The following is a 13,226-nucleotide window of genomic DNA, read 5'->3' as shown; positions in this document are numbered from 1 at the left end:
GAATAGTCCTTCAAACCCCACCCACATAGCAGTGTTCTCTATGGTCACAAGTTCATCACACCTTCAACTCAGAACAAATGCTCAGTCTTATGTGGCCTCAGTAGGCCACAGTCCTTCCAACCCTTCCCTAAAGATTGGGGCCCACCTTGGACCAGAAGTCCTGTCCATTTGCAGATTAGAAAGGCCCTGAACCTGTTTAAAACCAGGCTATTTATCCCAAAATCCTTTCTTTGTCCATTGGTTCCTGGAGAAACCAGTTTAACTTAGTATATACGAAGCTCTGCGGAGGTAGCTTCAAAGGGCCAATAACCAGAGGAATTATGTTAGCATCACCCTTCTAAAAAAAAGTTATACACAATCTCATAACACAAACAATTGCATTTTTAATACAATGAACTCCAGTGACATTTAACTTAATTCATTAAAGTCTGTCCAGGGCATTGTCCTCTGTCACATAGTATACTATAATTCCAGAATGGAGCCAATAAAGGCTTACCTTTGTTGATACTTCCACTACTCCTTCTATGAAATGGGAAGTTGTAAACAATTTGTTTTCATTCTATTTTATTTGAGAGGAAGGACAACTAAAATTAGGCACTATGTATTTTCCCCCCCCTCAATTCTCAGGAAACTATAGCATGTGCAGAAGCAGCCAAGTAATCTCAGGCCATGATCTTGTAAGTTAAATAGGATCAACCTTACCAGTACTTGGACAGGAGATACCCACAAATTTTAAAACAGTTGCTGAAAACGTGATGTTGGTGATGTCACTAGGTGGCACTCTGCTCAAGGTCATTAATGCACCATGCAGGGGCACTGTTTCAAAGGGGCACTATGCTACTACTTTTTCATAGGAGACAATAGAGATCCTAACCTACTGGATTTTTTTTCTAGAACCCCAATACTTCTTCCAACCTAGAGATTTCTGGATGTCAGTGATGGGCAAGTGGTCCTTTACATACTTCCAAATGAACAGCACTGTAAGCAGTATAGGTCCATTCACATGGATTTTTTAAATTTAGAGTACAGCTTCAGCATATGTCAAGTTTGGGGCGGGGGGGGGGAGAAGAGCAACTTTAGTAGTTCATTGTGCTCTGAAGCAAGAAAAAAGTAAGTACAGGAACTCCTCACTTAATGTTGTAGTTATGTTCCTGAAAAATGCAATTTTAAGCGAAACGATGTTAAGCGAATCCAATTTCCCCATAAGAATTAATGTAAATGAGGGGGTTAGGTTCCAGGGAAATTTTTTTCACCAGACAAAAGACTATTTTATATATGTATGCACAGAATAATTTTTAAACAATTAAATACTGTACACAGCAATGATTGTGAAGCTTGGTTGAGGTGGAGAAGTCAGAGGGTGGGATATTTTCCAAGGAATGCCTTCCTGCTAAATGAACTAGCAATTGACTGAGCCCTCAAGGGTTAACTAACAACACTACAAGACAGCAGGAAAGGAGGGAGGGCAGACACACCCTGTGTGAGAGAGAAAAAAATTTGCATTTCCCCTTTAAGTAGCTGACCCCAGGCTTAAGTACACTGTTAATTAAATCAGCTTGCTGAGATCTAAGATGGCAGCTACTGCCTAGAAGCTCCCTCCCTCTGTCATGTATCCCCCCTGCTCTATGGAAGATGGGGTAAGCAGGATGAAGGAGCAGGGAGGAGGGGGAAGACACCCTGACATTAGCCCCCTTCTTCCCCCCTCCTCCCACACAGCAAGCAGGAGTCTCTGGAAGCAGCTCCAAGGCAGAGGGCAGGAGCAGCACGGCAGTGCTGGGAGGGACAGCTGCTGCTGCACAGGGAATTTAGAGGAGTGGGGAGCTGATAGGGGGGCTGCTGGTCCACCCTGGTTCCAACCACCCACCAGCTAGCTGCAACGGGCTGCTCTTCCTGCAAGCAGTGGACAAAACAGGTGGCTGCCAAACGACCAACTGTTAGAAGGGAGCATTTCACAACTTTAAATGAGCATGTTCCCCAATTGATCTGCAACTTAACATCGAAACAACATTAACCAGGAGGACTTTAAGTGAGGAGTTCCTCTAATCAAGTGTCAGAGATAGCAGCAAAGAATCCTGTGGCACCTTATAGACTAACAGACATTTTAGTCTTGCATCCAACGAAGTGGGTATTCACCCACGAAAGCTCATGCTCCAAAACGTCTGTTAGTCTATAAGGTGCCACAGGATTCTTTGCTGCTTTTGTAATCAAGTGGTTCTCCTTGCCTCCAAGGACACTGACTTCATCTACTTGCATGCCTCCAGCTGACCAGCATGCCTGGAGGGAAATTTCTACAGTTCAGTTCTTCCCCTGGAACCTTCTGAACTATTAAGTAATTTGCAAAAAGTGAGTATATTTAAAGAAACAACATGCAATGATCATCAGTAGACTGTTCTCATCTCAAGAATACAAAGGAACCTATGCCGAAAATAGAAACTTGATAAAAAACACCACTTACCTTCAAAACATCTGTAGGGTTGGCAATAGATGATGAAATCACCCCCGAAAGAATGCCACATAATACATTTATCACCAGTGTTTCATCTATTCCAGAAGCAAAAACAAATTCTCAGCCACAGGCTTTTACACTGTGATAAGACATCAAGTGCAAGTCAATGCTTTACCTTCTTTAATGAAAGAGTCAGTTGAAAGTAAGGAGCTAAACCCTCGAAGTCAACTTTTTTTTTTTTTTAAGATAGCTCAATTTTTATTTGAATTTCATCTGCAGAACCATTTTTAAAATGAACAAATATGAAGCTGATGCATATATACATTTCATTGATACAACACAATGTACATATGCATCATATGATAAGGAAACAATATAAACAACTCCAGATGAACTATATTAACAAGCAGTGGTAACAAAGCTGAAAAACCCACTCACCTTCTGGTTGCTCAACAAACACTCTCTTCAAGCTTTGGTAAGTGCCTATTTTTATTGTTCCATATGAAGCCTGGCGTAACATTGCAGGGGCAATCCTATAAAAATAGGAAGAAGCAGATAATGTATACATTCAAAGCTTCCTGAAGTCTTGGTGACCACAAATAAAGTTTATTCAACAAATCTTTAGAGTAGAATAGGCTGAACTCAGGTTATGCACAAAAAGTGAAAGGTTTGTTCATTTAAACCAGATGTTTTCAGAACCAGTACAGATAGGGAGAAGGCTTTCAGTAAAGATGATATTCAAGTATGAAAGAAATGAAGTTGCGGTGGTACTACCAACCCTTTTAAAAGGGCTGAGGAAAAATCCTTACCACAGTAACTGCCATAATGAATACTGATACTGATTTAGCAATCATTTCCTACTTGGCCACTAGCTGAAAATCTAAAAATCGATATATACAGAACAAAAAATATTCTTTGAATAATGTTTCAAAACAGTAGTTACAATTTCCTGTAACTTGATGTGGTACTTTGAACGTATCGCCTGACATTAACAGTGGGAGTTTAAAACTTGATGTCACTAAAGTATAAAAACTACATTTGAATCCAAATATGCACAGCACTTGTATGTTTCAATATTATGTCAGCTACAATGTGAGAATAGGAGTTTTTCACTTGTGTAGGAAAACAAATCTGAAAAATATGGTCATCACTGATTTCATAAGAAACAGGATTTTTTTAATCTAATGACCTATAAAAATCACAACAGTGAAAGTAAAATGGATTTTTACTGCTGTTGTTATAGTTGACGCATTGCATGTGCAACAATACACTTGACATAAGATGATTTTGCTACTACAAGTTTACTACATCTAAGCTCTAATACAAACATATCACACATTCTTCATTTCTATGCTAGCTCATGCTTGTATTAATCATCAGTTCAGCAGAGATGTTAACCCTACAAATGGACTGCCAAGGACACCACACAAACTGAGTTGGTTATCACCTGGTAAATGAAGTTGGCAAAAGTAAATTTAAATCCATCACTAATATGAAATGAGATACCTGACTTACATTAGCTGATGGAGGGTTTATCATACGATTTAGTAGTAAAAATGACTTCTCAATAACTTACATGGAAGTTACGTGGTATTTTATTGGTATATTTATTTGGATGCATTTTCCAAAAATATAATGCATTGTGAAGTACAGTTATAACTGTACACCTACAATCTCAAAGCAAACTATGAAAAACCTCCCTTCTACTACAGTGGATAAGTTTTAATAAAAAATAAGATGCCATTCACATGTAGCAATTACCATGATGTAAAAATATTGTAGTTTGAAATTATGCGCCACATTCTGAACCATTTCTATTCAAATACTTTGTCCGATGTGGCCTGCCTCTACCCCACAATCTTTAAGTGGGGCTAACTAAAAAAAATAATTTATAAAATCCAATACTATTGTATGCGACAGTATTTTTTCATAACCTGTCCCAAAATACACAAATGCAAACTGATTACATAAAGTATATATTTTATTTTACCCAGAATACAGTGCTTTCAACCCTTCTTCTCTCCATATCCTCACTAGTGCATGCACCATTCCTCTGTAACGAATCTCCTTAAATTTGGCATCATTAGTTTGACCTTGAACCTGGAGACGTGTTTTGGTCAGATCAATTGGGAAAGTACCTTAAAGTCAGGAGAGGAAAAAGTGTATTAATTTAACACGAAACATTTGTCTAGCCAAAGCAGATACATAATAAACGAAAATGTTAACATAATGTAGAACCTCAGTGTTTTCTAAAGACAAAAGAAAATGTATAATTAGTTGCAGGCTAACAAAGCTACTCATTTGTATTCAAATGAAGAACCATAATAGATGGCTTTATAGAAAGCTCTACAGTAGCAGCCAGTGCTTTAATATCAAGCTATAGAGACTCAAAACAGGAACTTCTGCTACAACCCACATAAGAAGCTGAAGGCCTGGACCTGCAAATCCCCTTGATCATGTGATTAGTTCCCACTGACATCAGTGCAACTATGGACATGAACAAGAATTACTTATACGAGAAAAGGTCTTCAGAATTTGGCTCTAAATGGGTGCAGCTTAAAAGCAGACTCAAAGTTCATTTTCTGTGAGATTATACCGGTACATCAATAGCTATATTGTGTTACTTGTAGTTAGTGAAAAATTTGATTCAGACAATCTAGACCAGGGGTCGGCAACATATGGCACACGTGCCAAAGACGGCACGCTGGAGCCTGTCCGGACTCCAGCATGCCATTAAAAATCCTGCCCAGCCTCGCCCGCTCTCCTCTGCCCTCTGCTCCCCCCGTGGGAGCAGGGAGCAGAAGCATAGCCGTGCGCACGGGGTGGGCAAATGGCCCCACTCTCCCGGACGGCAAGCCACGGGGTTCGCGCTCCGGGGCCGGACCACTGGCCGAGCACAGCAAGCTGCTGGCCCCTCCGCTGGAGCCCTGCCGCCACGTGCAGCGCTCTGGGGGGTCGGGGCTGCGCACTTCCGCGGGGCAGCGTTTGGCTCCGCGGGGAGGCAGACACGCTCCCTGCTCAACTGGAGCTCTGCCGCCACCACACGCGGCGCTCTGAGGGCCGGGGCTGTGGTCTCCGGCGGGGCTGCGTGTCTGGCTCTGCGAGGAGCCTCAAGGTAAAGGGCCCAGGGCTGGAAGGGGTGGGGGCAGTCAAGAGACAGGGAGCAGGGTGGGTTGGATGAGGAGGTGGGGTCCCGGGGGGGGTCTTTGGAGGGGGCAGTCAGGGAGCAGGGGGGGTTGGATGGGGCATGGGAGTCCTGGGGTTTGTGAGGGGGCGGGGGTGGATAGGGGTCAGGGCAGTTAGGGGACCAGGAGCAAGGAGGGTCCAGGGGGGGCAGTTAGGGTGGGGGGTCTCTGGAGGGGTTGGTCAGGAGACAAGGAGCTGGTGGTTTGTATGAGTTGGGAGTTCTGGGGGTCCTGGCAGGAGTGTAGAGAGGGGTTGGCACAGGCAGGGAGTCAGGGGGGTTGGACTGGTTGGGAGTTCTGGGGGTCCTGTCAGGGGGCGGGGAGTGGTTGGATGGGGCACGGGAGTCTCGGGGGTCTGGCTGGGGACGGGGGTGTGGATAAGGGTCAGGGCAGTCAGGGGCCAGGTAGGGGATAGGGTCCAGTCCGAGGACAAGGAACAGGGAGGCTTAGATAGGGGGTGGGGTCCCAGGACGGGGTAGTCAGGGGACAAGGAGCAGCGGGGTTGGGAGTTCTTAGGGGGGCAGTCACCCAGCCCTCTCCCCTGAGCCCCACACACACACACCACACCCTCTGCCCTGAGCCCCACACACCCCCCAGACCCCTGCCATGAGCCCTGTACCTCCCTCATACACACCCAGCCCTCTTCTTGACTCCTTCACCCCCCCCACCCCTGACACTGGCACCCCCACCCATACCCAGCCCCCCTTCTGCCCTGACACCTACACCCCCCACATACCCAGCCCCCAGCCCTGACTCCATCCCACTGCCCCCAGCCCTCTGGGTCCCGGCCCCGCACAGCCTGCTGCTGGTCTTGGGTTCTGGTCTCGCTCAGCCCTCTGCCAGCCTTGGTGAACAGAACCCCAGACCAGCAGCAGGCTGAGTGGGCCGGCAGCGTAAGATCAACATTTTAATTTCATTTTAAATGAAGCTTCTTAAACATTTTGAAAACTTTGTTTATTTTACAATACAACCCTGGTTTAGTTATATAATATATAGACTTATTGAGAGAGACCTTCTAAAAAACATTAAGATGTATTACCAGCACGCAAAACCATAAATTAGAGTGAATAAATGAAGACTCGGCACACTGCTTCTGAAAGGTTGCCGACCCCTGATCTAGACTGTGTGCGCTAAATTATACTCATGATATTAAGTGAATTGAAAGGCTATCATGATTTTACTTTGCTGTTAGATGTTTCAAGCTGTACATGAGGGCAAAAATTTGGAGAATCAAACTGTACAGGCACTTATTGTCTACAAATTTTAAGAAAATTATTTCTTCCCAAAAAGGAATTGCTCCTGATGTGTTACACCAGGGGTCTCAAACTCAAATGACCCCGAGGGCCGCATGAGGACTAGTGCATTGGCCCGAGGGCCGCATCACTGACACGCCCCCTTGCTGCCCCTGGCCCCACCCCCAATCCACCCCTTCCATGAGGCCCCGCCCCTGCCCTGTCTCTTCTCCACCTCCTCCCCTAAGCGCGCGCAGTTTTAATAAATATATACACTCAGTAATGCACCTCACTCAAAGGACAAAACACGCACTTAGATTTACTGCCTAAGGCTCTGGGAGGGAGTTTGGGTGGGGGAGGGGGTCTGGATGCAGGCTCTGTGCTCGATGCAGGCTCCAGGCTGCGGCAGGGGGTGGGGGTGCAGGCTTTGGGACGGAGTTTGGGGATAGGAGGGAGTGCAGGGGTGAGGGCTGTGGGGCTGAGGGCGAGGGGTACATGATGCAGGAGGGGGCTCAGGGCTAGGGAAGAGGGTTGGGCTGTGGGGTGAGGGCTGTGGATGAGGGGTTCATGATGCGAGGGGGCTCAGGGCTAGGGAAGAGGGTTGGGCTGTGGGGTGAGGGCTGTGGATGAGGGGTTCATGATGCGAGGGGGCTCAGGGCTAGGGAAGAGGTTTGGGCTGTGGGGTGAGGGCTGTGGATGAGGGGTTCATGATGCGAGGGGGCTCAGGGCTAGGGAAGAGGGTTGGGCTGTGGGGTGAGGGCTGTGGATGAGGGGTTCATGATGTGAGGGGGCTCAGGGCTAGGGAAGAGGTTTGGAGTGTGGGGTGAGGGCTGTGGATGAGGGGTTCATGATGTGGGGGCGCTCAGGGCTGGGGCAGAGGATTAGGGTGCGGGGGGATGAGGGGTTCATGATGTGGGGGCGCTCAGGGCTGGGGCAGAGGATTAGGGTGTGGGGGGATGAAGGCTCTGGCTGGGGCTGAGGATTAGGGTGCAGGGGGATGAGGGGTTCATGATGTGGGGGTGCTCAGGGCTGGGGCTGAGGATTAGGGTGCGGGGAGAATGAGGGCTCTGGCTGGGGCTGAGGGTTTGGGGTTAGAGAGGCTCAGGGTAAGGGAAGCCTGCCTTGCCAGTACTGGCGGAGGGCAGGCACTAGGACCCTGCACCCTAATCCTCAGCCCCAGCCAGAGCCCTCATCCCCCCACACCCTAATCCTCTGCCCCAGCCCTGAGCGCCCCCACATCATGAACCCCTCATCCCCCCGCACCCTAATCCTCTGCCCCAGCCCTGAGCACTTCCCTTCCCCCCCCCCCCCCAGCCCGGCCGGTCCCGCTTCCCTTCCCCCGGCCCGGCCCCGGCGGGTCCCGCTTTCCCCCCCCCTTACCCGAGCGCGTCTCCGGCGGTCCCGCTCAGAGCCGCGTGGTGAGGGGGCGGGGCTGTGAGCTCCACACCGAGCGCAGCGCTCAGCCCAGAGCTCCCAGCCCCGCCCCCTCCCCACGCGGCTCTGAGCGGGGCGGGGCTCAGGCGCTCGGACGGAGACTCGGCGCTCTATGCGCCGAGGCTCCAGGAGAGGGGTGGAGGCGGGAGCCTCCGCTTTTCTCTTGGGGGCCCCTGCGGAGCTCCCCTGGGGAGCTCCGCGGGCCGCAGGGAAGAGCTCCGCGGGCCGCATGCGGCCCGCGGGCCGCATGTTTGAGACCCCTGTGTTACACAAATTCTCTCAAGGCCTCAGGAGAAAATGGCTGCTTCTTCACATCTACCCCCTATAATCTCTATTTGCATCTTAACTCCTGTTTTGAGATCAGTACCATATTTTATCATAATACTCTATTGGACAACTTTAAATAACCATGAAAATTCTCAAAAATAAATGTAGATGCAGTACTCTAGTTCACCATTTACTTCACTGCTGTTATTTCTATTTTCTGTATCTCTACCATCTGTAAAATTAAAAATTCAGACTAAATTGAAACTGTTTGTCACAAGACCTAAGCCAATAAGATCAGCACTATTTCCAATACCACATTTCCAGATCTCAATGCCACAAATTCATACAAAAAAATCCAGCATTCAAGGCTTCCCCATTTAATAAAAATTTAAGAAGCACTCAAGGATATCTTGGAGCAAACAATTCCTCAATTCCTTTTTCTTTAAAAAAACCAAGTTAACATGACAAACTTGTTAGACAATATGAAAGAACACTTGAGTACCAATTGGGTTGGTGACTATTTTTCTCCTTTACTTCAAAAATACACATTATAGACAAAAAGCAACAATAGCCCTTCAAAATTTAAGTTCTTCTGGAAGCACTTTGAAAATGTAAGTTAGTAATCCATTGCAGTAGCTATTTTATTTTTCACACTAGATAAATTTGTGAGTTGTAATGTAGAATAAGTCATGCAAACAGAAGATTAACTGCTTACCACATTCTGCAGTGATTGATGCTAAGCCTCCATAAACAAATGGCTTCCAGTTCAGTGCCGACATTCTTTGGGATTCTTCTTTCTATAAGAGGCATCAATGGCTTTTAATAGGTATTCAAAAGATACAAAATATTAGTATTTTTAGAACTATATTGTCCAAAATTCTGAACTTGTTACTAATATTCCTCCCTCAAATGCATTTTTTTACTACAGAAGCAAGAGATCTAGACTATGGGTATGGCTACACTTACGGTTTGCAGCGCTGGTAGTTTGCAGCGCTGGTCATCCAGCTGTGTAGGAGCAGCGCTGGTGTGTGGCCACACTCACAGCTACCAGCGCTGGTGTGTGGCCACATTTGGAGCATTTGCAGCGCTGTTGGGAGTGCTGCATTATGGGCAGCTATCCCAGCATTCAAGTGCACCAACGTGCTTTTCAAAAGAGGGGGGTGGAGGGTGGTGTACTGTGACAGGGAGCGGGGAAGATAGAGAGAGTGGATTTTTGGAGCCAACACTGAGTGTTAGCTTCCTGGATTGGAAAAATCACAAAATGTTCATGAGCCCTTAGTCTTAACTCTAATTGCAAACAGCCTGCCTGTTTGCTGTGATCAGTGTTTGTTTTTTTAGATAAGCAGTTCAACGGAGCGATCGGCTCCGTTCTGTTTCATTCACTCTTCCTGCCTGCCTCTCATTTGATCGTTCACAGCCAGGTATAGATAGCTCCTGTTTGCTGTGATCAGTGTTTGTTTTTTTAGATAAGCAGTTCAAACGGCTCCGTTCTGTTTCATTCACTCTCCCTCCCTGCCTGCCTCTCATTTGATTGTTTACAGCCAGGTACAGAACGGAGCTCCGATCGGAGCTCGTTCACAACAAAACAAAGAAAGGCTGCATAACAAAACAGAGTAATTTATAAAAGCATTCTGGGATACACCTTATTCCCTGGAGGCCAATCACAGCGCTGGTGTGTGGCCACACTTGATGACCAGCGCTGCAGCACCAGCGCTGGAATCCTTATTCCCCATGCTGAGTGAGGTGTACGGCCAGCGCTGCAGCCAGGGAGTTGCAGCGCTGGAAGTGCCCTGCAGGTGTGGCCACTTACTAATTGCAGCGCTGGTGGAGGCTTTCCAGCGCTGCAAATCGCCAGTGTAGCCATACCCTATAATGTGTGTCACAGTACAGTAAACTGATACAGCAAAGCACTGTATTACACATTAGGAAGCTTGGCACACTCATAACAGAACATTTTAAAACAAACTCAAACGCATTATCAATTAAAACATTAACCTTCAGAAAATTTAAAAGAATAATGTGATATTTAATTGACTTTCTGGTTACCACAAAGACAGTTAACAATGCTGTCACACATCGGGATTTGAATCAGGATATTCAACAAGTGTTTTTACTACCAATATCTTGATTGTAAAAGGCTGGGACAAATACTTATCAGGGATAATTTTAGGAGCATGTAACTCAATACTATTGACTATTAAGATAAAAAAGTGCCCCCCCACCCATGTTCCTACAATTCTAGCTGAGCTAATATAAATCTGACTATGGCTTCGTATCCAGTGTGATTTTTAAGTTAGTCATTTCTGAATTTTTTGGGTCTGTTCTTTTGCAATGAAAAAGTTAACTGTACAATCAAGAAGCAGGTTAGCACTGGCTTACTACCATATTTGCATACAAATATCTAAATATTTGCATTTTCGTTTCACGGAATGTCCTTGTTCTTTTATTATGAGAAATGTTGGGTACAATACATGACCTATCTTCTCTGTGACAACATTCACCTCATCCTCCCTGATTGAGCTAACCTCATTATCACTAGCCTGCTTCTTGCTTGCATATAGATACCTGCCCCTGGAAATTTCCACTACATGCATCCGACGAAGTGGGTATTCACCCAGGAAAGCTCATGCTCCAATACGTCTGTTAGTCTATAAGGTGCCAGAGGACTCTTTGCTGTTTTTATAGCCACTAATGTTGGTATCTTCTACATTTGCCAAAGCAAAAAAAACCCAAAGCCTTCTTAATCTTGGGCCTTAGTGCAGAGAATCCAGAACCCAAATGAAGTTAATGGAAGCAGCAGACCCTCAGCAAATCTGAAGGCAGACCCAAAGTAACTCAATTTCCCTCCTATCACATTATTTTATGCAGGAATTATTTGTGACACCAGTTTTCCAACTGTCACAGTACAAGAAAAAGCCACTAGACCCAGATTTCAAATATTTTACCCAATGCCCAAATCCACACTGGAATTCATCCCGTTCTCACCACTATGGCTGTAGTTTTTAATAGAGCTGACAGCACACGTTGGTAGTTTTCCAAAGCTGACACGTGTTATTTTTGTGGTACAAAACTAAGCCAGCTTTGTTCCCTATACTGGTCAGCCTATAGCCCGTCCTAGTCCTCTCCCTTGAAGAGCTGGGAAGGCACTGGAGAGATCTCTGCTGCCAAAAGCAAGGCCGAGCAGCAGCAGCAGCTTTCTTGACGCACGCCACGAAGCAGGGCACCGAGGCAAGGACACATCCCTCCGAGGCAGTTTTCACTTTCACCCAAGAAAGCCGAGCTGAGGGAGCGGGGTGGGGGGGGTGTGAGGGCGCAACAACAGGAATGTCAGTCACCCCGCTCCCCACGCGGGCGTCACGGCACTGAGAGGAAACGAGGCCGGCTGGAGGGAGCCGCGCACCGCCCGGCACCCGGCGCTCCGGCCAGTGGCCATTACGCGCTGTGGCTGCGCCCCAGTGACGGGACTTAGCGAGCCACCCCCGGGTAAAAGCCCCCTCGGGCGGGCTTCGCTCGGCGGCGCCAGCTGCGCGCTCGCACGGGACGCGCTGCAGACCCGGGCTCCAGCGCAGCGGCCCCCGCGGGCAGCCGGGAGCGATGCCCACAGCAGGGCCCCGCCGCGGGGCGACGCTCCAGAGCCCAGCCGGCCACCCGCGGGCAGGGACCCCCTCCCCCCACGCACTTACCGCCAGCGGCGGCGGCGCCTCGCTCCCGCCCCGCTGGCTCCCAGCCAACTCGCCGCCCCCGCCAAGGACTCGGGACCGAAGCGCGCGGCGGCGGTTTGCTCCGGGGATTTATAACCGCCGGCCCAGCCCTCGCGCTGCGTAGGCCGCCCCGCGCGCCACCGCCAACCCCGAGCCTCCGCGAGCCACGCCCCGTCCTTCCATTGGTGGAGCGGGGCGGGGCGGGGCGGGGCTGCCCGTCAGTGCCGGCTCACGCTGAGTGGCGGGAGGGGCGGAGCGCGGCTGAGCTGTTGCGGCCTTTGCGCAGGGGTTGTTTACAGGGGCTGCTGGGGTAAGTTTAGACCTACTCCCTCCCCCCGGGCACAGGCCTGTCTACACTCAGCCATGTGCACACTAGGCTCTTCGGGGGGGTCCCCCGCCCCTGCCCCTGCCCCTGTGTTTCCAAGCACATGATGCCCTTCAGGAGAGCTGGGGGTCTATGGCACTGGGAGACCTTGGACAAGATCTAGCGCCTCTGTGTGTGCCTCAGTTTTCCCATCTGTAGAATGGGGATAATGGTGCTGCCCTTTGTAAAACACTTTAAGATTTACTGAGGAAAAGCACTGGGCTCCTGCAGCTGAGCCCTCTGTTATACACACAGCTGGGCTGTACCCACCAGCAAACCCCAGGTGAAACCTGGTTGATAAAGTGAGGACCAAGCCCACCCCTTTGTGCTGACACCCAATGACGATGGGTGCTGACTGAACACTTAGGGCACTGGTGTTAGCTCCTGGGCTCAGGACCACTTAGACCACTAACCCCAGGAGCCAATAAGTCCCAAAACAGGTAGTTGGCCAGGCTACAAGCTAGTCTTCAAAACAGTTTTAAATAAGTCCTGCCCCGTCCACTCCAGCCAACATAGCTGCATGCACACAGATGATTTCTGAGAAGCAGGAGGAATGGTAGTGATGACAGAGCCCTACCCTTTCTACTGCTAGAAACC

At 48.3% G+C, this 13,226-nt stretch overlaps 1 protein-coding gene across 2 annotated transcripts in view; it reads right to left on the bottom strand.

Annotated features, from left to right (window-relative positions):
• Window positions 1-12,392, bottom strand: part of SLC25A30 (solute carrier family 25 member 30) — a 29,728-nt gene extending 17,336 nt beyond the window's left edge. Inside the window, exons 1-5 of one of the 2 annotated variants that reach the window (XM_045013219.1) lie at window positions 12,248-12,392; window positions 9,280-9,361; window positions 4,437-4,584; window positions 2,885-2,979; window positions 2,456-2,541 (exon numbers count right to left, since the gene is read on the bottom strand). In XM_045013219.1, the coding sequence (XP_044869154.1) occupies window positions 2,456-2,541; window positions 2,885-2,979; window positions 4,437-4,584; window positions 9,280-9,343 (393 nt within the window). In that variant the 5' untranslated portion in view covers window positions 9,344-9,361; window positions 12,248-12,392. Of the gene's footprint in view, window positions 1-2,455; window positions 2,542-2,884; window positions 2,980-4,436; window positions 4,585-9,279; window positions 9,362-11,549; window positions 11,602-12,247 lie in introns of those variants that run through there. The other variant, XM_045013228.1, reaches the window with a different exon arrangement.
• Window positions 12,393-13,226: the final 834 nt, after the last annotated feature.

This window comes from Mauremys mutica, chromosome 1 (genome assembly GCF_020497125.1).
Source record: "Mauremys mutica isolate MM-2020 ecotype Southern chromosome 1, ASM2049712v1, whole genome shotgun sequence".
Taxonomy (NCBI): domain Eukaryota; kingdom Metazoa; phylum Chordata; order Testudines; family Geoemydidae; genus Mauremys; species Mauremys mutica.
The sequence above is the reverse complement of the archived record's forward strand: the minus strand, read 5'-3'. Positions and strand labels throughout refer to the sequence as shown.